At 40.3% G+C, this 25,215-nt stretch overlaps 1 protein-coding gene across 2 annotated transcripts in view; it reads right to left on the reverse strand.

Moving 5' to 3' along the window:
* Positions 1-25,215, reverse strand: part of KANK3 (KN motif and ankyrin repeat domains 3) — a 44,856-nt gene that overhangs the window by 16,528 nt on the left and 3,113 nt on the right. For both annotated transcript variants that reach the window (XM_053463739.1, XM_053463747.1), the window contains exons 2-5: positions 9,014-9,147; positions 6,728-6,821; positions 3,960-5,909; positions 1,415-1,514 (exon numbers count right to left, since the gene is read on the reverse strand). In XM_053463739.1, coding sequence (XP_053319714.1) covers positions 1,415-1,514; positions 3,960-5,909; positions 6,728-6,764 — 2,087 coding nt within the window. In that variant the 5' untranslated portion in view covers positions 6,765-6,821; positions 9,014-9,147. The remainder of the gene's footprint in view (positions 1-1,414; positions 1,515-3,959; positions 5,910-6,727; positions 6,822-9,013; positions 9,148-25,215) is intronic.

Here is a 25,215-nt window from a genome sequence, read left to right on the forward strand (position 1 = left end):
GCTTCCTCTATGCAGTACAGAAGACCCTCCCACAGGTAAGTAGCAGGGCTCGAGGTGCGGCCCGCGTAAGATCGGTTGCCTTGGCTGCCGATCTTACTTGGGCCGCACCCTCTCTCTCCTCCGCGTTAAAAAAAACAAAACAAAAAAAAACAAAGACGGGATCCAAATTCGGCAGGGGGGCAACAGGGGGGGCAAGGATTAACCTAGGGGGGGCAATTGCCCCCCTGTAACATGGAGGATGTTAAATAAAGTTAAAAAAACAAACAAAAAAATGATGTTTTAATTTAAGTCCCGGGCAGGCGCCCCTGTTGCCATGGCGCCCTGTGCGGCCGCACACCCCTAAGGCCGGCCCTGCCTATACAAGAGGCTTATACAGAGGGCCCTGTATTGAGGCACATGAGTTCAAGGAGGCAATGAATCATTAAAGTGGCTGCACCAGTAGGAATTATCTGATTTGAATTGGCAGATGAAAGAAACAACAGACTGCAGACAAGGGATTGGTATTTTGACGTTACTAAAGTTTTTCCCAAGCAGTTCTCCAACTTCAGGAGGAGAAACACAAGAAATAACTGTTATCAACCACCAAACAGAGAGAAGGTGAAAATTAGAGGCTATTGGAAGAAGTTAAATATTATCAAAGATAATATAAGGATAGCCAGAGTGAAAATAAGCAAACACACATACACCTCGTTTTAGATTTCAGGTAACAGGTTTTTAATTTACTTTTTAATTTATTTTGTGCTGTTCTCAGTGCAACATGATTAGAGATCCAGTTGATAATCTGCCTTGTATTTAGAACCTGATGATGTCATATTATTTATTTTCATTATATTTTAATTTGTACTTTAAAAAGGCAGATATTTTCAAAATAATAGCACTGAAATATGTGCCCAGAAAAAAAAGTCACAATTGATACCAGACACCTCATAGATGGCATGATGGAAACCTGAAGCAGAGGTTCTTTTTACGAACATATGAGCCTGACATTTTGCCAATTTTCTATGTAGGCATTCCAATTAGTTACATCAGCACCCAAATTTTGAAAATCTCCAAGATTGATTAACTGTTGGGTGCAATGACCCCTGTTCAGGAAAAAAATGCAGACTAGATGGGCCGAATGGTTCTTATCTGCAGTCAAATTCTATGTTTCTATGACATATGCAACTTTAAAATCAGAATTCGTTTTTAAATCATACCTGGTGCCATCTATGTGACTAGACACTTGTGTATCTTTGAAAGCAACTACCGTAATAACTCTTATAGTTCAGTAAGAAGCATAGATTGTTTAAAATACAGACATGGCTTTTTCCATAAGATTTTTTTTTTACATTGTTAGGGAATCAAGCCACAAATACTCATAGATCATAGATAGAGTTTGCAATTTTAGGGGGTTAATTTTAGATTAAACACCTACTCTCCATTTAGAATGCCAACAAACTGTAGACTTTTTTTCTCTCTGTTTATCTGACTTTGGGATGCGCCATCCTTGTTTTTCATGATAGATTTCAGTGTACCTAGAAAAAATATGAGAAGGAAAATATATAAATTAGGTATTAAAATGATAGTACTAATATTAGTAATATTAATATCACTTATTTAATATTACCCAGTGTTATATAATACTCAGTTTTTTTTACTTATTGTAAGATATATAGAAAGTAGGTGTAAATTATATGTGTGTAAAACTATGTGACCTGTGTTTAACTTCATTAAAAAGTGTGCATATTGGACTTGAGGTGCATTAACTAAAAATTAGCCTCATGTTTTCTCAAATATATTAATTATAAAAATGTTTGCAATCAAGACTTTGACATTTGGACCTGTCCATGATGGTCCAGGTATGGCAGTTGATTACCAGACCTTCTAAGCAAGCTTTTGGTATCTGGGAGGAGAGAGTGGTGTTTTGCTCCCACCTCAGTCCAGTCTATTCTCCACACTCTTACTGCTAACTAACTTTGACACAGCTGGCTTTTCACCCTTTTCCAGCTCTGCCCTATTTTGGCTGCCTCCAGCCGCCGCTTCTGTGGAGTCGTCCATACTGTTGAGCTCTGGGATACATCATCATATTTTGTTGCTCTGCCTTAGTAACTATTCTATAGAGCAGTTCCTGTGTATGAGTACAAGTGGGTAATTTTATGGTGCTCACCCAAAAAATGTGGACCTGCCAAACTTTTTTTTTTCATAATCTTTAATACATTTTCAAATATTAATATATAAAAATAACAAAAGATATATGTACCAATTAAAACTCGAGGGAATCACAAGAAAGGGGGTTAAGAGCGGGATCATAAAAGTAAATGACATTTTTCATTTTTTCCCCTCTTTTTCTCTTTTCCTCTTCTTTTTGCATATTTTTTAAGCTATATGATCAGGGTTACTACTATATGGTATATATTTTCTCTATTCTTTATTTTTAATATGATACTAATAAAAAAATAAACAGTGAAAACCTTTTAAACCTGTCCCAAACTCACTGTCAGGCCTGTGACTTACCAAACCACCAGACTAGGAGCTCTCCGCGAGCTGCATCGAGACCCAAGCTCACCTCACGAAAAGCGAGCGCAATCACGTGCAATGGCGGGGGGGCGTGTCCTGGTACCTGATGGCATATCTTCCTTGAAGGAGGCAGGGCCAAAGGCGGGGAATACTAAAGATGGACAGCTCCACTCTAAGAGTAGATACTGCGAGGGGGAGGCGCTCTAGGACCGGGAGGAGTCAAAACCTAGCAGAGCTATATAAACCCTCAGCACTGCTCAAACAGTGCTTGCTCCTTAAGCAAGCTGTGCCTTGTTCCCTGTATGGGGATATTTGCTTCGCTTTATATCCATTTCTCTGAGGATTCCCTGGCTATTTTGACCTTGTCTTGTTTATGAACTTTGTGATAATCTCCTACCCTAGACCTTGGCTACGTTATCTGGACTATTGTATGATTCTACACTGCTTATCCAAGCCATCTGGATCTGGTAAAATAAATTGTTTGGAGTACTTTTGGCATTCTTTGCGTTTGTTTCCTTCACTGACTATCCCTCATCTCTGGTGTCTCTCTGCGCTGTGCTCCGCTCACACCAAGCCCTGACACTCACTTTATGTAAAGTATAACTATTTATAGTAAAATAATAAGGTTAACACAAAATTTTATGGGAAGTAGAAAAAAATATTGCTAGACTTAATGACATTAAAAGGACAGAATCTTTGTGAGAACCTTCGTAAGTGTATGATTATTGCATGTCACAGTGTAATGTACATAATTACCACAGTCATGGTATAGAAGAGACATAAGGGCTCTTATATAGGGATCATAAATCTCCCACGGTTAACCCCTTCAGGACCGGCGTCCACATACTGTGTCTTCCCTTGAAGCCTGCAGTTTTATTTAAATATTTTAATTCCGTACTCGTGATTCGCTTCAAAGGGGGAGTGGCTGCTACGGATCGCTGGGGACACCCAGCGGTCAGTAGCAGCCACCCCCGCGGTCCCAGCATTCATAGCGACGCTTGATCGCGCATCATCGATGACGTACCTGGTACGTCCCGGTCTGGCAGTGACATATTACCAGGAAGTACCAGGTACGTCCCAGTCTTGAAGGGGTTAAAACAAGGTGTGCAAAATGTTGTTTTACATAAACAAACCAAAATCCCAGTTTACATGATTATTTCTGCTGTGCAAAATGTTAATAGCCATCCATTAGCACCACAAAGCCTTATTTCTACAAACTATTTCACAAACTCAAGAAGGTGATAGGTGATATTTTAACTATACATACATCATTATCTACATAAAGTAAAGTATATATTTTGGAAAGAAGTTAGATTTTTGGGAACCGTTTAGCTTTTCCAACATAGTGTATACAAATTTAGAAACGTGCAGTGAATATAAAACATGAACTTTAATTTATTTTCCTTTGCACAAACCCCCCCCCTGCAAAAGTGATAAAATCAATCTTCACACAAATAACTTACCATGTTTTACCAAACTGGCCAGGCCCCTACTCCCATCTACAACCTCTTCATTCTGACTTGCACTCTTCTCTGACACTTTAGCAGAATCCTGCTTAATTATACACTGTTCATCTTCCACTTGGATGGATGAGCCTACAGCTATGACATTTTCTTCCACTGTAATTCTATCCTGAGCCTTATCACACGTCTCAACATGCTTCACGATATCCTGGCTATTGTTAGCAACACCAACCTTTTCTTCTGCCAACAAAGTCCTTTTACATTTCGGTTTTGAAATCATGTCAAGCATTGGCTGATTTATAGTTTCTATTGCAGTGGCTATCAAATTGGAATGTGCTTCAGAAGTTCCTTCCAAATTATCCCAAGTACTTTTCTCTTGATATCCTAACATAAATTCTGTGCTCGCTGCAACATCTCCTGCTTGTGAAAGGCAGCTCAATCCAGTGACAGATATGTCAAAAGAACAGTTAACTCCTACATCAATCATTTTTACATTTTCTCCAGAAGCCTGGCTCAGCATTGTCACCTTTGTTTCTGAATACGCTTCCTGTGTTTGTGGTTGGGCTGTAACCTGTTTGTCCATCATGTTTTTTCTAGTTCTGGAGCAAACAGCCACTCTCAACTCTTCGAGTTCATGTGTTGCATTTTTCAGGTGTCCTTCTAAAATACAGATGACTCCTTTTTGATGATCTATTGTGTGCTGAAGCAATTCAATCTCCTTCTCTGCCTCACAAGTTAGTCCTAACAAAGATTCCATCACCCACACCCCAACATCATGCGTTTCTATTTGACAACCAACAGCAACTTCTTGGATTTCTTTCTCTGACTTATAGTAAAAAACAACATCATTGATGTCTCGCTCCTCCCCAACACCTATTGATTTCCACCGCCTTTCCATCACTTTTGGGGGATTTGAAAATGTTTGGTCAGTTCCACACTTAGTGTTCTTTGCATTTCTTTCTGTAACACTTAGCTTTTCTGTAAGCCGTTTCAGCTCTGCTATTTTACTTGGTCTAGTCTTGCCACCATCAATCTCCATTTGTTGCTCAGAAATATTGTCTAGGTTTTTGTCTGAGTCAGCTTCCTCAAAATTAACAACATTAAAGTGTCCCCCAATTCCTACTTCATGTCTCTTCTCCAGATCAGCAAGAAGCTGTTGTTTTTCTCTCTCTAGGGTAGAAATCTTCATCTCCAACACCGGAATGGCTTTTACTTGCTCTTCTAGATCTTTTAGCTGCCTCAGAGCAGCAGCCATTTGTTCTCGAACAAACTGTAAATGAGTGGATGAAATGCTTGCAGCAGGAGTACTTCTACCAGAATTTACTGGGCTGATTCTTATGGATCCTGAGAAGCTTGGGCTCAGAATGCCATGGCGTTCACCACTCCTGCTTTGTTGAGAAAGATTTGGTGAACTTGTGCTAGCAACACTAAGCTTGGAGAGATTTGAAGATGGGCAGGACCTTCCCTGCACATCTAGAGAGGAAATTAGTTGTTCTTGTTCAAGTCTCTTGCTGGTCTCTACCAGCGTCTTCTCAACACGGTGGTTCCTTAAGAGTGATTTTGGTGAGGGAGGGGGCAAGAGGTTAATCGTGGGTGTAGGAGAAACTGGATTGGATTTTTGCAAACTCAAAGGTTCCTTAATATCAGAGGAGCCAGATTGTGTTCTAACTCTTTGGAAGAATACAGAACCTAATCTCCCGTCCTCACTGGAGGTAAGAGACTCTGTCGATGTCCACCCACCAGTGTGGCATGATGGGCTTCTTAATGATGACGTGGACAGGCGTGGCACCCTTGGTTTACGGTTGGCAGACACCTTCTTTAAAGTCTGACCACTTTGAATATCATCAACATATTTCAAGAAATCCAAGTCCAACTGGAAACCGTATGGAGTTTCCACAGAATATGAGGACTTCTCATCCTGGTCCTGATACAGAAAGGGGCCTCCTAAATCTGTTAAAAAGATTAAAATAATCATTATTTGTGACAGCCATAGTGGACAGTAATTTGTCTTCCTTGATGAGACAGTGTATGTTCCTGCTTCCAATACATCCCATCATAAAAAAAATAAAATGCGATAGGGATAGTCTAGTCCCAAAATATATTTATACAGTATAGATGAATCAGTTTTGCACAGAAATTGGTGGGTTTATTCTTAAGTAATTGTAGTTATTTTCTCCCTCCTCTCAGATAAGGCTACTGAAAACAGGAAGTGTGAGCAAGGTGCATATGTAGGTACGCTCCTTGCAAATGTTCTGTATCTACTCTCATTGACATTAATGAGAGTGTTACTTAGGAAGTGTCCTTAAAGTGGCAGTAAAGTGTTGTCAAGTAAAGGATCTGACAGCACTTAAAGGACAGAGTTGGCTTCTGTATGAAGAACAGGGAAAAGGGGGAGAGGAGGAAGCGAGCAACAACAGGTAAGTAAAGAGGCTTTTAATTGTAAAAATGAGCTTTTAATGCTGCTTTAGGTTGCTTTAGGTAAGTTACCAACTTTCAGTAGAGGCTGCCAGGATGAGGAGAAACATGAGACAGAGATCTATTTTTTTTAACGCAAACAAATAATGAATGTATGTACTAATTTGCAAAACATAAAATGCATTGGCGTCCCTGCAAAATGGGCTCCCATATACATTTTACACAAAAATAGAAGGTTGCACCTTCAATTTTTCATGTCTGGTACAAAACATATATGTGTGTGTATATATATATATATATATATATATATATATATATATATATATAAATTCCATTATTTCTGTTGTTTTTACCTGGGAGGTTCTGATTGATATGTATTGACTGGGCCATTGTAGAACGAAGATTGAATGTCCAAGGCGTTTTCAGTAAGACCGTTGTACTGGTTGTCTGTAAAAACAAAGCGTTTCATCACACAATATATTATGATTTTCTTTAATATGAGATACCAATTAGAAGATTAATATTTATTAATTATTATTAATTAACCGAAACACTAGAACCCAAACATTACATTCTGGTGCAATCTTACATTACAAGGCCTGGTAAAATGTGTCTGCACAGCATAATCATGTCTAATATCTCTTGCAACCCAAAAAGTGTCAGAGAACCACTCAATTAAATTAGTGCAACTTTGTCTAGATATATATGTTGACCAAGGTTTATATTTTCCCTTTTTCTGAAATATTACTAATTTTGTCATACAGTACTCCCTTTCATAACTCACTACAAAGGTAGCACAGCAGCAGTAAATTTAGAATTTGCTCATAAAAATAAACTTTTAATTTTTAATATTTTTTAAAGGTTATTTTGGAGCTAAAGGTCACATCTGGGACATGTACAATTTAGGTTTTTAACTTGGAATTTTTTTGAAAATTTACCGATCAAGCCATATTTCAAATTGTGGTATTTGAAACTCCTTACATGCACTAATTTTACCACCAGCCTTTGCCAAAGTTTGTGGTTGTCATTGTTTGTGTGTTTTTTTCCACACACATTGTACTTGAGGTATGAATTTACAGCCCTTGGTATATGTCACTGTCAAAAATTTCCCAATAAGTACAGTACCCGTATCCAACCTGCAGAGGGAGCCCAGAGTTCTCAAGAGGGTCTGGAGAGACCCTCTTGGAAACTTGTTTATTTTTTAATGGGTGCCACCATCTTGCGAGAGGCAATATCTCTTGAAGTGGCGCTTGTGATCACGCTATGGATTGTGTGAAGGAGTTACGGTGCAGTAGCGGAGATGGACAGGGCCTGGTGCAGGGCGGTAGCCCTCTCCCGGTGGGCATCTAGGGTTGTGCAGCCACATACCAGCGCCCTGACATAGCAGCGGATGATGACAGAACAGAGCAGAACTTGGAGATATCCTGCAGGCACCCTGGAGCAGGCATGAGACATTGCACTGGAATCATGTGCAGGATGCTGCAGGCTGAGAGTATGGTAGCTAAGCAGAGTACAGGAGAAACATAGCAAGCAAGGGGGGCAGAGCAAGGAGCAGGGGGGGGCAGAGCAAGGAGCAGGGGGGGCAGAGCAAGGAGCAGGGGGGGCAGAGCAAGGAGCAGGGGACCAAGCAAGAAACATAACCAGAAATACATAATACAGGGCACAACAGGGAACAAAACAAGGAATACTCAAGATCCGACATGAACAGGACAGGACACCCCTCTACCGGGGATTCAAGAGAGGACACCCCTCTACCGGGGATTCAAGAGAGGACACCCCCTTACTGGGGATTCAAGACAGGACACCCCTCTACCGGGGATTCAAGACAGGACACCCCTCTGCCGGGGATGCAGGACAGGACAGGCCACAGGTTACATCATAGACTGACACACATAAATACAGGAATTAGCCTAGGACTATATGAGAACTATTGGAGATTCCGTCACATCTTATGGCCATAGTATGCTTAGCCCACCACTACGCCAAAGTACTCCAATGATGGCGGGTCCTAACGCTAGAGCCTGCCTACGGAAGTACTAATAAACTGAACACTGAATCTATACACATATCAGAGAGACATACCTGTAGACTGCAGACTGCAGACTGAGACAAACAGAACACATGGGTGGGGCACACCTTATAAAGGAAACAGAGCTGAAGCAAAGAGCAAGACTGGAATCAAGAAATCAGAGGTTCAGGACAGAACATACAGAAATCCAGAAATGGACCACAGCAAGACAGGGAAACAAAAGACATGCAGCTCCGCAGCCTGGGTAGAGCGTGACATGGCCTCCTAATTGTTGATCACCTCATAAGTGCTTTTAAATCAGGTGTTTGTTGCCAAAAAGTATATGTGGACGTTAATGGCCCAGGGAGTGACCACACAGAGCCTTATATAACTTAAAAGGTTAGCTTGGCACAATCAATATATATATTTTTTTTCCCCCATCTAGAGAAACATACCTATAAGAACCGATAGATGCTTTTTTTGGAAAGCAATTTTGTAAAACCCAAGCTAACCTTTTATGGTATATAAGGTAATTCATATTATTACAGTGTTTTGCATATAATACAATAAATACCCAAACTATTTAAACAGAATATATTAGTTAATAATACACTTTGATAGCAAACATTACCTGGTTAGACTGTAAAAAGCTGGGAATTATTCATCCAGTTCCCCCAATTGCTTGGTACAGTTTAAACATTATTTTGTTTTTGTTTTTTTGATTTTTTGTATTTTTTACAGCAGGTCATTTCAATCCATTACATCCTGGAAAAAAAAAAAAAAAATAGATCACACACACGGGAAGTTATTGATGTGCTTTGGTATCTTTAAAATTTCAGCCCTGGAGCAAATTACTTCTTCTGAACCCCCCAGACCCAGTAAGTCTCTACTGCAGGAAGCGCTTGAATGGCCCTGTATAATGCATAGTTATACCGACGAGATTTCCTCCCTCTACTCATTTAACTACACATTATAAATGGCTAGCTCAGCTATTTTTGATGGACAAACATGCAAATGTGTCCTTGCGTAAAGAATGCTGCAGTGATGGAGTTAAAAACCACAGCTCTTTATACTAAAAAAAAAAAAAAAAAAACACAGCTCTCCCTCAAGCTTTCCTGCTAGGTATCCCTTTATAAGGGCACTGGTGTTTAGCCAAAGAAAAATAGACATCAAATAAACAGTTGCATCAAACCACAAGACTTCTGAAACAATGTTCTTTGGAAAGGCAAGACCAAAGTGGAGATGTTTGGCCAGAATGCACAGCACCACATAATACGAAAACCAAACAGCATATGAGCACAAACAAATCATACAAATTGATAAGCACGGAGGGGTAATGATTTGGTCTTGTTTTGCAGTCCCAGTTGACCATGAACTGCTCCGTATAACGTATTGGTCGACAGAGTTTGGTCGAAATTGGGTCATGCAACAGGATAATGATCCCAAGCACACCATCAAATCTACAACAGAATGGCTGAAAAAGAAAAGAAGGTGTTGCAATCGCCCAGACCATAACCAGAATGAAATGCTGTGGCAGGACCTTAACCAAGTTGTGTATAAACAAAAGCCTGCAAACCACAATGAACTGAAGCAATGTTGTAAAGAAGAGTGGGTCAAAATTCCTCTACAATGATGTGAGAGACTGATAAAGTCACACAGAAAACAATTACTTCAAGTTATTGCTGCTAAAGGTGGTTCTACAAGCTATTGAATCATAAGGTGTACTTAGTTTTTACACATGGCTTCTCCATTTTGATCTTATTTTTGTTGAATAAATCATGACATTTGTCATGTGTTGTTATTCATCGGAGGTTGTATTTACCTAATTTTTAGACCTGCTAAGGAACAGATGATTGTTATCATGATGTTCAATGAGGGCGTACTTTCTTTTTCATACGACTGTAGCTCTAAAGACACACTACAATTTTGTTATATTGATTGGACTCTTGATTGGACCCTTTAAAAAAAAAATACAATATACTTAATTTTTTACATTATATTATTACTAATATAATAAATTGCTATGTGATCACCAATTAATGACCCTCAAGGTCGCTAATCATTGCTTAGTCTACCCGATCAATAGCAAGGGACTTTATCTGATACACCCTTTCTCTAACACTTTACACTAACTATACTAATGTCTAACCATATCTAACAATACCCACTATCAGTACCGCAGTGCTACCCATTACCACTACATATAATCACTAAATTGATGCACAAAAGTAAAAAAAATGCCCCCAAACCCAGGGATGGAGAGACACCAAAACCAATGCTATGTGTGCAAGAAAAGACCCCAACATGTAGCATTCATCCTGATGTGTACAAGTGAAGGGGTGGAAGAAAAAACCTCAATATCCTGTTTTCCCATTACATTCATGATTTTGGGGGTTCACCTAGAAATGTAAGTGAGGAGTTTGATGTTCTCGGGCAATGTTCTTCCAGAACATAAATAATTTATGACAGTTATTTTCACGCTTAGTTTTGCTCCCATTTATGGCATGTACCTTAATAATTAAACTGTAAAAAATATACTTTGTTTGGTTTTTCTTTCATTTGCACTAGCTATGTATAGTTGTTTTAGGTGAAACAAAAAATCTTTTTTGCATACTTTTTCCCCATTTTTTAGATTTTTTATTATAAATGATGGTATATGATTATGGTATTTTATATTTTTGTATTAAGCATGGCTTATTTAAACACCAGAATTGTTTCTTGCCTACTTCATTTCACTGACATCATTAGAGGAGATGAATAGGTCTTAAGTCTACTAAACAAACAGAGCTTGGCGTCTAAGCGATAAAGATCCTGTTTTATAAGGAACTTGGGCTCTTGTGACTCATAAAAAATGTTCATGTAACTGTTTCAGCTATGAACTTGTAACCACATACATACTTGACAGTACAGCCTTAATGACTATGTCGACTCTGAAATGATACCTTCACCATAAGGCAGGATACAGATCATATGCTAAAGTCACTACAGATGATAACTTTATACTTAAACATTAATTGAACATTTGGTACATCAAGCTATTGTTAGGTTTTATGTAAATTGGTACTAGAATGTATGTATACATTTTATTTATGTATACATATGTATACATGAAAACTTTCTGTAGTTTAGAAACAAATAATTGTGTAAAGCATACTGATATGTTTACACCTGCCTAAAAGTGAGCTCCTGCTAGGGAAGAGAAAAGAGGGACAGAGGAACACATGGGAGGTGTGGTTTTTTTAATCCAGTTTACCCACCTTCCTCTATCCAAAAATGGTCAGAAAGCAAAATAAGTCAATTGACAACAGTTGAAGGTAAATGTTCAAAACACAATTCTGGTAAAATGAATATTGTAATCATGGATGATGCCTGTTTCATGTATGTTGTCACCATCAATTTGCTCTGGTTTCCTCAGGATATGAAAACTTCAGGAAGTAGCCGTCCCTTTGGAGAACTACACATTGTTATTTGACTGGAACATAACTAGAGACTGCCAAGAACACGCATAATGGCTTCCTGAAAAATTTTGTAAAGATGTGTAACCTTCATTCCACAGAAAATTCCTTTAAAGCAGGGGCACAATGAATCCTATGCTTTCACTTCATTTAATTTGGCCTCCATCAATAATGTTATTTGTCTGAAAACTTCTTGCACATCAAAGTACATGGACATAAACACAGTTTTCATTTTTTTTTACATCTAACTTCATATTTGCATGCTATAATTAATTTTGTATTTGGAATCCAGAATAGGCATAAGGCTGGACTAGATATAAGATATGGCCAGGGATTAAGGAAAGTATTCAGAGGTTGGGTAGACTAGATGGGCCAAATGGTTCTTATCTGCCATCACTTTGTTTCTATTTGTTCTTGAAGAATTGACTTTCACTTTCCTATACCACTTTTATTTTAACTTTGAGAATTTCCTATCTGCTTCTTGCTCTTGAACCCGACCCTTCTTTTAATTTCTTCTCATCAATCTTCCACCCACTAACCTTATTTTAGCTTGTTGTTTGCCTTTACTCTTCAAACATAGTAAACAAAAATCATGCTCTGATGATAAAATGCTTCAAAATAGGATTCCTAGCTTTTTGCAGTGATTCACAAGGAAAACTATTACAATGACTGGCTAATTTCTAAATAATAACAGAAACTGGATAGCCCTGACTCAATTTAGCAGTCAGGGCGACGTGGTGATAGAGGGGTCATGTAAAGGTCAGGTTAGGTAGAACAGGTTAGGTCAGGAGTTACATAATAAAAAAAAAAGGGAAAGAAACTTCTAGCTGCACTCGCACTGCTTAGTTTTCTCGAGGTGTCTGCGCCGCTTAGTTTGCTGTGCTTTTTGCCCACCTAGCACTCACGCTGCACAAAGGGCCTGAATTTGCCTTATAAATAGCACCTGTTGAGGTGACGTTTCTTACCTGCAGCGAACTGCTATCTGTCTGCACTGACCTCCGTTGAGCGTCTGGTGAGCAGCAGCATAGCGGGAGAGCCAAGGGTAGGAACATGGACAAGCTGCTTCTCAAGGTACTCAGAGATGGCTCCAGCCTGGCTGCCAAACAGGCAGGAACTCCAATGTGTAAAGTAATCCCATTAACAGGATGGCTACCAGGGGGATATTCAGTAGCTAAAGGGGATTAAAGGTTGGGTTGTCTACATGTACCTGTTTATCAATGTTGATTTATGTTAATGAAGTTCTGTGGCTATAGGAGTCCATGTTTTACAACAATAAACTGTTCATTCCTGCTGTACTCAGTTCAAGGTAGTTGTGTCTACTTATTGGGTACACATAGCAGGGTTCCAAGGTGCCCATGCTGGCTGGTGCTGGAAGTGATTCCGGGGACAACAGGAGGGTGATCTCTGGGAGTTACTACAGCTCTCTTGGTGAACCCGTTACATATATATATATACTTTTAATGCTTTATTAAAAATATATATATAAATATATAATGCTTTATTGTCGTGGCTTTTATTGGGTTAAGGTTGCCCCCTTTTTATATATATATAAAAACAAGAGAAAAGAGGGTGAACTGGTGGTGTATTTGACCTTCCTAGCTTTAGGGCAGATGGTCTTTAAGGGGTTAAGTATGGTTGCACTCTGGGGCTTGGGCCAAGAGTGTTTTTATGGTTAGAAAGTTTCAGTTTATGTAAGTAAGTAATTTGTTAATGATACATTGTAAGCTAAATAAAAGACCACGGCCTGTTTATCCAATATGAAGTTGTTGGTGTCTTTATTTATTAGTCAAGGTAGTGAAAGGTTTATGTTAAATTTGGTTCAATTTGTGTTGGTACATATCAGTGGCGTCGCTACAGGGGGGCAAGGGGGGCAATTGCCCCCCCCAGGTTAATCCTTGCCCCCCCCCTGTTGCCCCCCTGCCGAATTTGGATCCCGTCTTTGTTTTTTTTTGTTTTTTGTTTTTTTAACGCGGAGGAGAGAGAGGGTGCGGCCCGAGTAAGATCGGCAGCCAAGGCAACCGATCTTACGCGGGCCGCACCTCGAGCCCTGCTACTTACCTGTGGGAGGGTCTTCTGTACTGCATAGAGGAAGCGGAACCTAGCAGAGTTCACGTGACATCACATGACTCTGCTCCAGTCCCGCTTCCTCTGTGCTTTACCAGAGAACGCAGAGGGAGGCCGCGCCCTCTGCTGAAGTCTGTGAGCGGCGTCCAGGAGCTGCAGTGCAGGTAAGGGGTGGGGAGAGAGTTTGAATGAGAATGTGTGATTGAGGGAATTAATCTGTGAATGAATGAGTCTATGAATGAATGAGTGTGTGTGTGATAGCATGGATGTGTAAGTGCTGGAACCTAGGCATGATGTGACTGTGATTGCTGTTAGCAATCACACTCCTATCATGCCAAGTCAGCCAGTACATACTGAAACCTAGCTAGCTGCCCCCCTTGTCTATGGATGCTGCCAGCAGTATGGGGTCTGCACATTACTTACAGCCATCCTGTACCAGCATGTACTGGCTGACTTGGCATGATAGGAGTGTGATTGCTAACAGCAATCACAGTCCCATCATGCCTAGGTTTCAGCATTTACTGGTTGGATGTGTAAGTGCTGGAACCTAGGCATGATGAGACTTTGATTGCTGTTAGCAATCAAACTCCTATCATGCCAAGTCAGCCAGGACATGCTGAAACCTAGCTAGCTGTCCCCCTTGTCTATGGATGCTGCCAGCAGTATGGGGTCTGCACATCACTTACAGCCATCCTGTACCAGCATGTACTGGCTGACTTGGCATGATAGGAGTGTGATTGCTAACAGCAATCACAGTCCCATCATGCCTAGGTTTCAGCATTTACTGGTTGGATGTGTAAGTGCTGGAACCCAGGCATGATGGGACTTTGATTGCTGTTAGCAATCAAACTCCTATCATGCCAAGTCAGCCAGTACATGCTGAAACCTAGCTAGCTGCCCCCCTTGTCTATTGATGCTGCCAGCAGTATGGGGTCTCTCCATCACTTACAGCCACCCTGTACCAGCATACACTGGCTGACTTGGCATGATAGGAGTGTGATTGCTAACAGCAATCACAGTCCCATCGTGCCTAGGTTTCAGCATTTACTGGTTGGATGTGTAAGTGCTGGAACCTAGGCATGATGGGACTTTGATTGCTGTTAGCAATCACACTCCTATCATGCCAAGTCAGCCAGTACATGCTAAAACCTAGCTAGCTGCCCCCCTTGTGTATTGATGCTGCCAGCAGTATGGGGTCTACACATCACTTACAGCCACCCTGTACCAGCATGTACTGGCTGACCTGGCATGATAGGAGTGTGATTGCTAACAGCAATCACAGCAAGCACAGTCCCATCATGCCTAGGTACCAGCATTTACTGGTTGCCTGGGTATGATAGGAGTGTGATTGCTGTGTGGGCAGGGTGGACGGCAGGGCTGGCTTTGGGGTGTGCAACCTGTGATCTATGCCTGTAATTTAGGGGGTTTTAAATATACCTTTTAATGACGTGTTTTTATGTGAATTCCAATTGATCTTTACTTGCAAAGCTGGGTTTTTGCCTTATTCTGTAGATCCATATCTATATATTTCCATACATTATTTATGTATACCTGCAAATACAGTGTTTGTATGTCTTATTCAGTTGAGTAATACCTGCAATGCTGTTTCCATGTATTTATTTGATCTATACCTGCAATGCTACGTTTCATATACTATTGTATACCTGCAAATACAGGATTTGTATGTCTGATTCTGTTTACTTGATATATACCTTCAGTGCTGAGATCACAAGTGAATTTCAGTTGATCTATCCATGCAAAGCTTGGTTTGTGTGTTAATGTGTTGATCTATACCTGCTATCGGCAACTGGGGCTAATATTAATATATATGGGCAGCAGGGGCAAAAACACTAAGGGGGTATAAACGACAATGCAGTGTGAAAAATCCATCCTGATGCAGAGGTCTGTGACGTGGATTGTGTCCTGCTGTTTGTGTGTTTTTGGTTATCAGTGTAGCAGAGCCTGTCCTCGGGTGTGTGTGTATAGGTGTTGGTGTGGCAGAGCCTGTCCTGGTGTGTGTTTGGGTGTTGGTGTGGCAGAGCCTGTCCTGGTGTGTGTGTTCAGTTGTCAGTGTGGCAGAGCCTGTCCTAGGGTGTGTGTTTGGGTGTCAGTGTGTCAGAGCCTGTCCGTGTGTGTGTGTGTGTTTGGATGTGGGTGTGGAAGAGCCTGTCCTGATGTGTGTGTTCAGTTGTCAGTGTGGCAGAGCCTATCCTGGTGTGTGTGGGTGTCTGTGTGGCAAAGCCTGTCCTGGTGCGTGTGGGTGTCTGTGTGGCAGAGCCTGTCCTGGTGTGTGTGTGTGTTTGGATGTGGGTGTGGCAGAGCCTGTCCTGATGTGTGTGGGTGTCTGTGTGGCAGAGCCTGTCCTGGTGTGTGTGTGTATGTTTGATTGTCAGTGTCGCAGAGCCTGTCCTGGTGTGTGTGTCTGAGTGTTGGTGTGACAGAGCCTGTGTTGGTGTGTGTGTCTGGGTGTTGGTGTGACAGAGCCTGTGTTGGTGTGTGTGTTTGGTCATCTGCTCCTGGCACTTAACTTACAGTAGGAATTATTTAATTTATATTTATCCAGAGATAAAATGCCCTCCTGAAGTTGTAGTGACTTCAAGGGACAAAACGTTCAAGGCCCTGAAATCATTTAGTGGAAAAGTTATTTATTGTGTTATAATATTTATTTCAAGGATTAGTCGCACTCAATTGTGGCTTCAGGCTTCCCATGTTGAATGATCAAGTATTATTTTAGCCCAATAACAAAAGTATAATTCCATAGCACATTACTTTTGGAAATTATGAATGCCCCCCCAGTTTGACTGTGATATCTTGTGTGCCCCCCCTATATATTGTTTCTAGAGTCGCCACTGGTACATATCCCTTACAATCACATGCATATATAACAACACAGTCTGGCAATTACTATGAAGTAACCTTAGGTTATAATACCTAATAATGTTTTACACCGATATGTAGTCAATAGTGTCCTGTTAGCTAAACCTAAGGGAAAATTTATTTAATGTACTAATATTCAAGGGTAATAATGATCACAGATAACAGGCCTACCCCCCAGAATTGACATTTATACTATCATGCTTCATAATAACCTGTATTATACTTAAATGGGAACTCTCAGTGCTGGCCCCCGAGTCTTAGTGTTTTTGCCCCAATCTCAGGGTGAAGAGGCAGATTCTCATGGTCACACAGTCTGGAGCTGAATCATTCCTATTCTACACTGCTCTTATCATATATAGGATTTCCGATTGGCGCTTTTGCTCCCAGTATATCATTGTTGATATTCCTGCTTGAATGCAGGTTACTCAATTAAGTGTATGTTTAAATAATTACATGTCGTGGTTTCCATGAGGACCGGCATTAGAGCAATACATTTGGCAAATCACTGTATTGAATCTTCACAGTGGGTTATAAAATTGTTAATACTTCAAGAGTTGCAGGGTCAGCTCTTTTAGAAAGTTCCCAGGTATGATTATACTACGCTGTGCCCAATAGTTATTTCAGTCTGTTCCTTGGTTACATGTCACAATTAAATTCACAGAAGGCTATCTCCAGCTAACTATTACTTTAACCATTGTAATTAAACATAGATCGTTATGGCAGCTGCAGGTTGGTTGGATAAAGAATTAATTACACTTTGTACTGTGCAATTAGGTTGACAACATTCATGCTTTGTACTGTGTAATTAGGATAACAGCATTGTTAAATCCAATGTTCTTTGAAATAGAAGGATTTTTTATAAAGACATTTTATGGTGGTTTCTAAACAGATAACGTCATGAAATTTAACTCATTGTTATGAAGATCCAATACTTGTAGGTCAGTAGAATGTACAGTGGTAATACAGTTTACTCCAATGAAGTTCCACCAGTGGAACATAGAGGTGGGGATATACAATATGTGAGACAGCACTGAGAACTTTTCTTCCTTTTATATACAGTATAGTCAAACTGTTCTTGGAGACTAAACTTATCTCTCTGGTGGTGCTTTTGTTCCCTGTGTAACAGCAGTGACTATGGAGCATGTCACATCTCCCAGCTGGTCAACACATCAAACATGTGTATGTGTGCTTAAGCTATCAATCAGTGCCAACACAGTACTTACAAATAAATTAATGGGAAAACTTTCATTTAAACAGATCCCTGCATGCAGTGTTCAGCAGAGCCAGTGCTGAATCTGAATGAGGGCGAGTACATCATGTACAGGGTGATGCATTGGCAAAAGAGTAATCCTCCTATGTATTAGCAAAATGGAACACATGAAAATCTAAAAGGATCCCTGACCTATTATATGCATTAAAGTGCATATGATGGCTGGAGTGTAACTTTAAAAGATTTAATTGACTGTTATTGCACAAGTTTGAAAGTAGTTAAATTCCATACTGCTGAAAAGTGTCACATTATTCCTGCTACCTCATTAGAGTCAATGAGCATGTTAATGACACAGGTGAAACTATTGTTTGTAATGCTGCTGCAAAATACAAGAAACAATATGTGAATGGACATCAGGATCATGCTGGGCTTCTGGATTGGTGTAGGGAGTACAATCCATTTTTAATAGAGGGGTTGGTCTCTACACATTGGTAGTCCTGCACAAGATGTGCTTATATCTGCTACACACAGGCCAAACACAGTATGAAACACTTTGTGCATTTAAAGACCTACAGGTTTTGATTTTTAGTCTCAGTAATTGGGACTCCTTTTCGGATGAGGGTATGTGTGGCCAGTTGGTTGATTGTTATCTTTCAGTGTTTACCAAAGATGGAGGTATAGGCGCTTACTGTAGAAACTGAACATGAACTACTTGGTTTGTAGAATACTTTTATAGTAGAAAATTGCAACAAAAAAATGAGGGTAGGCCAATAAAAGAATTATAGTTGCTCAGGTAAGCCTAGGTAAGACCCCAAACTGTTACATATATTTTATATAATATATATGTTTCATATCATTTATATCATTTCTGCCTATAAATCATGAGGTAAGGCACTAGATTAAGTAGCTTCCCTGACTGTTCACATCACTAGATATCCAATAATATACTTTTAAAATATACTTTGCATCTGGTTAACTGTATTTAATCTGATTTGATACTGACAGAGGGATCAGGAAGGCAACACTCACTCCTAACCTGCTGGTACAGGAAAACACATGGGTGTTGGGGAAAAGGGAGGTCTTTTAATTGTCTTCCTGCCCTTCCTGAGTTGGGAAGAAGAGTGCCTCTTTGAGGCTAGGTTTCCACTTGGGTTTTTGTCCTGCGTTTTTTTCTTGATGAAAAACGCCAGGAAAAACGCCAAGAAAACCGCCACTGCATTTACCTGCGTTTTGGCGTTTTTTCTGGAGTTTTTTCTGGCGTTTTAGCCTTTCTGTGGAAATTGCTTTTTTTAACCTTAGGCAGTTTTTCCAGCCTTTACAAGTTAGATGTTTCACCCAGCTAAAGGGATTAGGATAAATGGCAAGTATCTGCCCTCTCCTGATGCCATTTACTTGGTAGAGTTCTACTTAAATGCCCCGGCGGACCCTTTTGTCTCTTTTCTGTGGTTTGTAAGGCATGCTTTATTCCGAATGTCTGCTCCTCTAGGAAGATTGGCCCCAAATGATGGTGCAAATTGTTTGCTGTTGCTTTTGGCACGCAGGATCCAGTTGGTTTGTTTGTTTGTAATGGCATGTTTGTTCCCAATGGTGTAAAATTCAATATGAACTTTGTTTTGTGTGAAACTGTTTGTTTCCAGCCTATTTCTCGTAGGACACACAGATACTGGATCCATTCTCTGCATTGTAACTGTGGAAAAAAAACGCCATAAAAAACGCCAAGGCAAAAAACCCACATGGCTTTTTCATGGCGTTTTTTCTCTCCCATAGACTTCTATTGAAGAAAAACGCCAAGATCTCCTTGCAAAAAACGCCAGAGTGTCAACATGCTGCGATTTTGAAAAACTGCCACAGAGCCCAAAAAAACAGAAAAACGCCAAACAGAAAAACGCCATTGTGCGATTTCCTATTGAAGAACAGCTAACATCTGGCTGCAGCGTTTTTTCACTAAAAAAACGCAGTGTGGCTGAATTGGCGTTTTTATGGGCGTTTTTAGCAAAAAAAAAAAAACAAGTGGAAACCTAGCCTGATGGTATTACAAATTATGTTAAAGTAAAAAATTTATTGCTGAAGCTCTGCTTCTAACCGTAAATAATACACTCCTTTATTTTTCAGCAACCATAGCAAGCAAGTTAAATGCATTCCTGTAGAGTTATCTGGGCACATTGTGGTGAATTTAATTGATTATTGCACTAGGTTGCATACCTCACCAGTAAAGCAGGACAGTTAATAGTGTTCTCACTTTCAGACAAATTGAACTTTAGATTCATAACAACTAGTATTCATGTAGGACAAAACCATACTGTTCATGCATGCACACATCTGTATAGTCCTTTGTTTTGCCCATGGCCTAGACTCCCACCCTCCAAAGAAGAGAACAGATGTCTGAAATAATTGCCTCTTTCAAGACATTAAACCACTGAACAATCACTATATTTTTCAAATGTCGAATGTCTTCCACAGAAAAAATTATTTTGTGATGATATAATGAAAGTCACAGACGCTAAGCCAGAAACCCTCAGTCGTGTTTCTAAAATCCTACATTTTACAGTTCAGTACGTTAAACAAAGTAATTATTTGCACAGTTTAAAATAAGTTATATATGTACATGTACCTTAAAAGCAGCCATCTTAACTGATGTTCTTCAGAAACTACATGATTATTCCACTCATTAAGTTAATGAAGCAAAAGTTGCCACTGTCCACAGTTTGTTAATTACAGACTTTGAACTGAAGTACTTCATTAGTGTATCATGTTTTTATTGTATGCACACCATTTTATTTTTCCCACCTTTGTATTCTTTAAATCCTATGAAAACATCTATTATACGATGGCTAATTCTCCTCTTACCATCAAGCAGATTTGTTGAAAGATTGCCTCAGATTTAGTTAAAGTATTAGAACTGTAAACCCGGATGGTTCGTTGTGGTCAAGTTTGATAAAATGGAATTTCAATGTTTACACAGCTTGTCACCTCTTATAGGAATAGCAATATAGAACAATAGAAGGAAATCCTCTGTAACTCCTGTATTCCACTGTGACTCATATAGGATACTTTAAAATAAAATGATCCAGCATGTGTGGTATTTTGGATGCAAGACTATATTGAAATAATCTGCTAACCTACAGTTCAATCCACTGCATTCTCCTTTAATCAAATGCTGACTCTTTTGGGGAGAACATAACAAATAATGGACATATCTACAACCGCCACCTTTTGGGTGATAACAAAATGCTTACTCAAATACTGTATCCTGTTTTTTATTTGAAAGCTGACAAATTACTCATACTAATGATACTATCATTTAGAACGTTCCAACTTAACGCAATGCTGTAGATTGTGTGTAGAGCAGGGCTCGACAAACGGCGGGTGCAAGGCCACCATGGTGACTAGAAATACCTTCAGGCTGCCCAGGGTTTTGCAGGACGAGGGGGTAGCTCTACCCAGGTGTGCCATTGGGAACATGTATTACATGACCCTGAGACAGAAGACAGACAGAGGAGTAGCAGGACTCCGCGGGGTGACAGTATTGAATGTGTCCATTAGTGTATACTGTAGTATGAGAGTCATTGTACATGTGTATCTGTATAATGTCAGTGTGTCAGTGAGTGTGTAAATGTTTTATCAAACTCAGTGTCTACTATTTTGTAGCGCCAGATTCAGCGTGTATGCATGTACAATGTTAGAGTAAGTGTGTATATTCCGTATATGTATAGTGCTAGTCAGTGTGGTATTAGTGTGTATGAGTATATGGTGTTGTGTTTGTTAGTGTATGGCATTAGGAAGAGTGTGTATGCCAGCATTTAGTTTTAGAGTGTTTTCGTATATGACGTTAGCATGTGTGTGTACATGAGTGTTTTGTGTTAGTGAACATATGATGTTAGCATGTGTCTGTTACTGTATAGTGTGTGTGTTTGTATTTGGTGTTAGTGTGTGTATGTCACTATGTGGTATTATCGTATGTGTCAGCTTGTAATGTTGGAATGTCAGTAATGAACCTAGAGTTAGTGGAGCCAGAAGATGGAGAGAAAGAGCAGATCACTTGGCGGATGCACACTGCAGGGGATCACACATCACATGCCGTGTGCAAGCATGAAGGATACGCAGAACTTACAGGCACAGTGAACTCCATTCCAGGTAGATTCATGTTGCTTCATTTATGTACTTAAGCATTTTCAACTTCATATAATAAACACTGAATTGATTTTTCTCCAAAGATTTTATGTGTTATGTGTTAGCAATGGATTATCAATTCCTAACATTTTTAGTAATGGGGTCTACAGTTACCAGGGCACTGGATGCAGCACATTCTCAACACATGCCTTAGCACTTCCCTGACCAAAACCATTGTACTTTCATTCTGAGTTCTAAAGACGGTTTATTTAACATGCTCTACAAATTGTAATATCACTTAAAAGATGTTGTGTGGTCTTAGGAACTCTCAAGGTTTGACTCAGAATCTCCAGGTGAAATGCTGCTTCTCTGGGTCTCCAGGTCACTTTTCTGGGTACAGTGGGACCAGTGTTTAGCCAAGCCCACACTCCACCCACGTTCCCTCTCTAAACTTCCTGTGCTTGGCTAACCCTGCCCCCTAGTGAAGCCTGCCCTGTGAAGTTTCTATTATGTGAACTTATTGGGAAGTTATTATGAAAAAGAAAAAAAAAATTTAATATAACGGAGAATCCCAAGAAGGACACATATGACACGGAACAGTTGTACATACTGCTTTCCCCCTCAAATGTTTTTTTTTCTTCTTTATTTACACATGCACAATTCACACTGAGTAACGTGGCAATTAACAACATGCTATATTTAGCTCTAAAAGTGTCATGCTCAGAAGTGCCAGTCAAGCAACACCATTTAGGAACCACTAGCTATCAACAATACTTCTGGGATAAAAAAGCTTTGCATGTGGTTTTGATGCGACACTTGCTTAACAGAAAATTCTACCTCTCACTACACATTATGAACATATGAGTACCGCACTTTACTGACAGGTCCTGCTAAGTGGCAGAGTGTTTCTAACAGAGGTAGAAACCTATACCTAGAATTTAAGAACATAACATTAACATAATTTATGAAAAGACAAGAAGAGGTATATACTCTAGGAGTAAATATTAAGATTACTACCCTGGCTAACTGTTTTGTTATCACTTTGTCATCACAAAGAGAAACAGAAAAGGGAGGGACAACCAAACTAATAGTTTCATAAGGACAAATTAATCACAGTCCCCACATTTTTATGCAGCTCTATTGTGATAAACACATTTGGTTCTTGGTTACAATTTGACACGTGTATCAACACCTGAAACAGTTTGAATGAGGGAGGCTTGGGGCCTTAGATCACCCAATGATGGAAAAAAACTAAGGACTTCCAAAAACTAAAAGCTCCTCCTTTTTTCATAGTATTTGTATTATATTTTGTTTTTCATTTCCTCTACATAATACATTTTCATCTATGTATTATGGTCAATATTAATGTATGTCATTTGTGTAAACACAGGCACTTTTTATTAATAATTTAAATGATCAAATTTAAAGACGTTATCTGCTTTATCCCTGTAGTTCATGTTAGTCTTCCTTTCATCTAAAATCATAAGACACAGCCTAAAGTCAAAAGTTGTTTTTATAAGAGGCATCAAACCATGCAATAAATTGAGACTGGTATCAAAGCTGAGCTGAGTGCTAGAGCCCTGCGTGAGACTGTTTTCTTCATTCCGCTCCCACCCGCTCCTGCTGAATTTGTGATCATTGCCGCTGGCTCCCGCAACGTGTGTATTCCACTCCCGCCCGCTCCCGCATCGTATGTGTCCAATCCCGCCCGCTTCCACAAACATCATTCACAAACATTCATTCACTCATTCACAGATACTCATTCATTCCCTCCCGCAAAGCTGCCTTCACGTTGCTCGCACACAGCGTCTCTTCTCTTGTTACGCCCAGGGGAAGCAGGAACGGAGCAGAGTCATAACTTCGGTGGGTTCCTGGGTGGAACAAGAGAAGAGATGCTGTGTGCAAGCAACGTGAAGGCAGCCTTGCGGGAGTGCGTGGGATTACTGGGACCCTCAAGTACATTTTCTAACCTCCCGCAACACCCGAAAACCGCCTGCACCCCCAATTTTTTGGACTGGTCCCACAGGACCCGCATTCCGATGCAGTCCTCTAATGAGTGCCCCTTGGATACTTGATCCCCCCCCAGTAACTAACATACACACTAGGACATAAACTGTAACATATACATCCACTCGTATTAACACTTACACATTAACATATGCTTACACTAAGACATACCGACTGCATCACACCTCACTTATCTAACAACACGATGAGAGCGTGTTTACCGTGGGGTAATGTAATGTCACTGCTCCAACTTGGACAGCCTTGTTTGAAGAATTTTGGAGTTATCACAGTTATCCTTTAAGGTAGACTATGGTAAAATGTGTATTGATTGGTTGACAAGAAGTTATCATACACAAAAATTTAACTACCGTATTTTCCGGCGTATAAGACGACTTTTTAACCCATGAAAATCTTCTCAAAAGTCAGGGGTCGTCTTATACGCCGGGATCTCAAACTTACCGAGTCGGACTCGAGAATCACAATTCCCCACGAAGCCCCTAAAACTGTAGCGCATCTCTAGGGGAGGGGCGAGCCGAGAAGCCGCCTCCCCTGGGCCGGTCTTCAGGGCCGCGCCGAGGTAGGTGCAAGATCCTGATCACCCCAACTAGCCCTGATCAGCGGGCGCCCGATGAGCAGGGCTGGTTGGGGAGATCACGACCTCCCTCTAACTAGCCCAACATTAGGGAGCACGGAACCTCACTATGCGCCAGCTATTGATGCCGAGCACGGGGATGACGTCATATCCTGGTGCTCGGCATCAATTGCCGGCGCGCAGTGATGAGGGAGCAGTAAAGCAGAGGTCTGAAATGACAGACCTCACGCTCCCACAACTGGATTGAAGATAGAAGATGAGAAAGGTAAGAGATGGGGAAAAAGGGGTGTAAGTGCAGTGTATGTGTATACATGTGTGTGTGTAAGGTCAGTGTATGGTCAGGTGTGTGTAAGAGCAGTGTAGGCATTTGTGTGTTTGTAAGCTGGTGTGTGAGGGCAGTGTATGTCTATACACGTGTGCGTGGACAGGCATATGTTAGGGAGAGCTGACCCACCCAATCCAAGCAGGCTTTGTATAACAACCAGCCAATCACTGGTAAGGTACATCGCTTGCCGTGA

This window comes from Spea bombifrons, chromosome 1 (genome assembly GCF_027358695.1).
Source record: "Spea bombifrons isolate aSpeBom1 chromosome 1, aSpeBom1.2.pri, whole genome shotgun sequence".
NCBI classification, from domain to species: Eukaryota; Metazoa; Chordata; class Amphibia; order Anura; family Pelobatidae; genus Spea; species Spea bombifrons.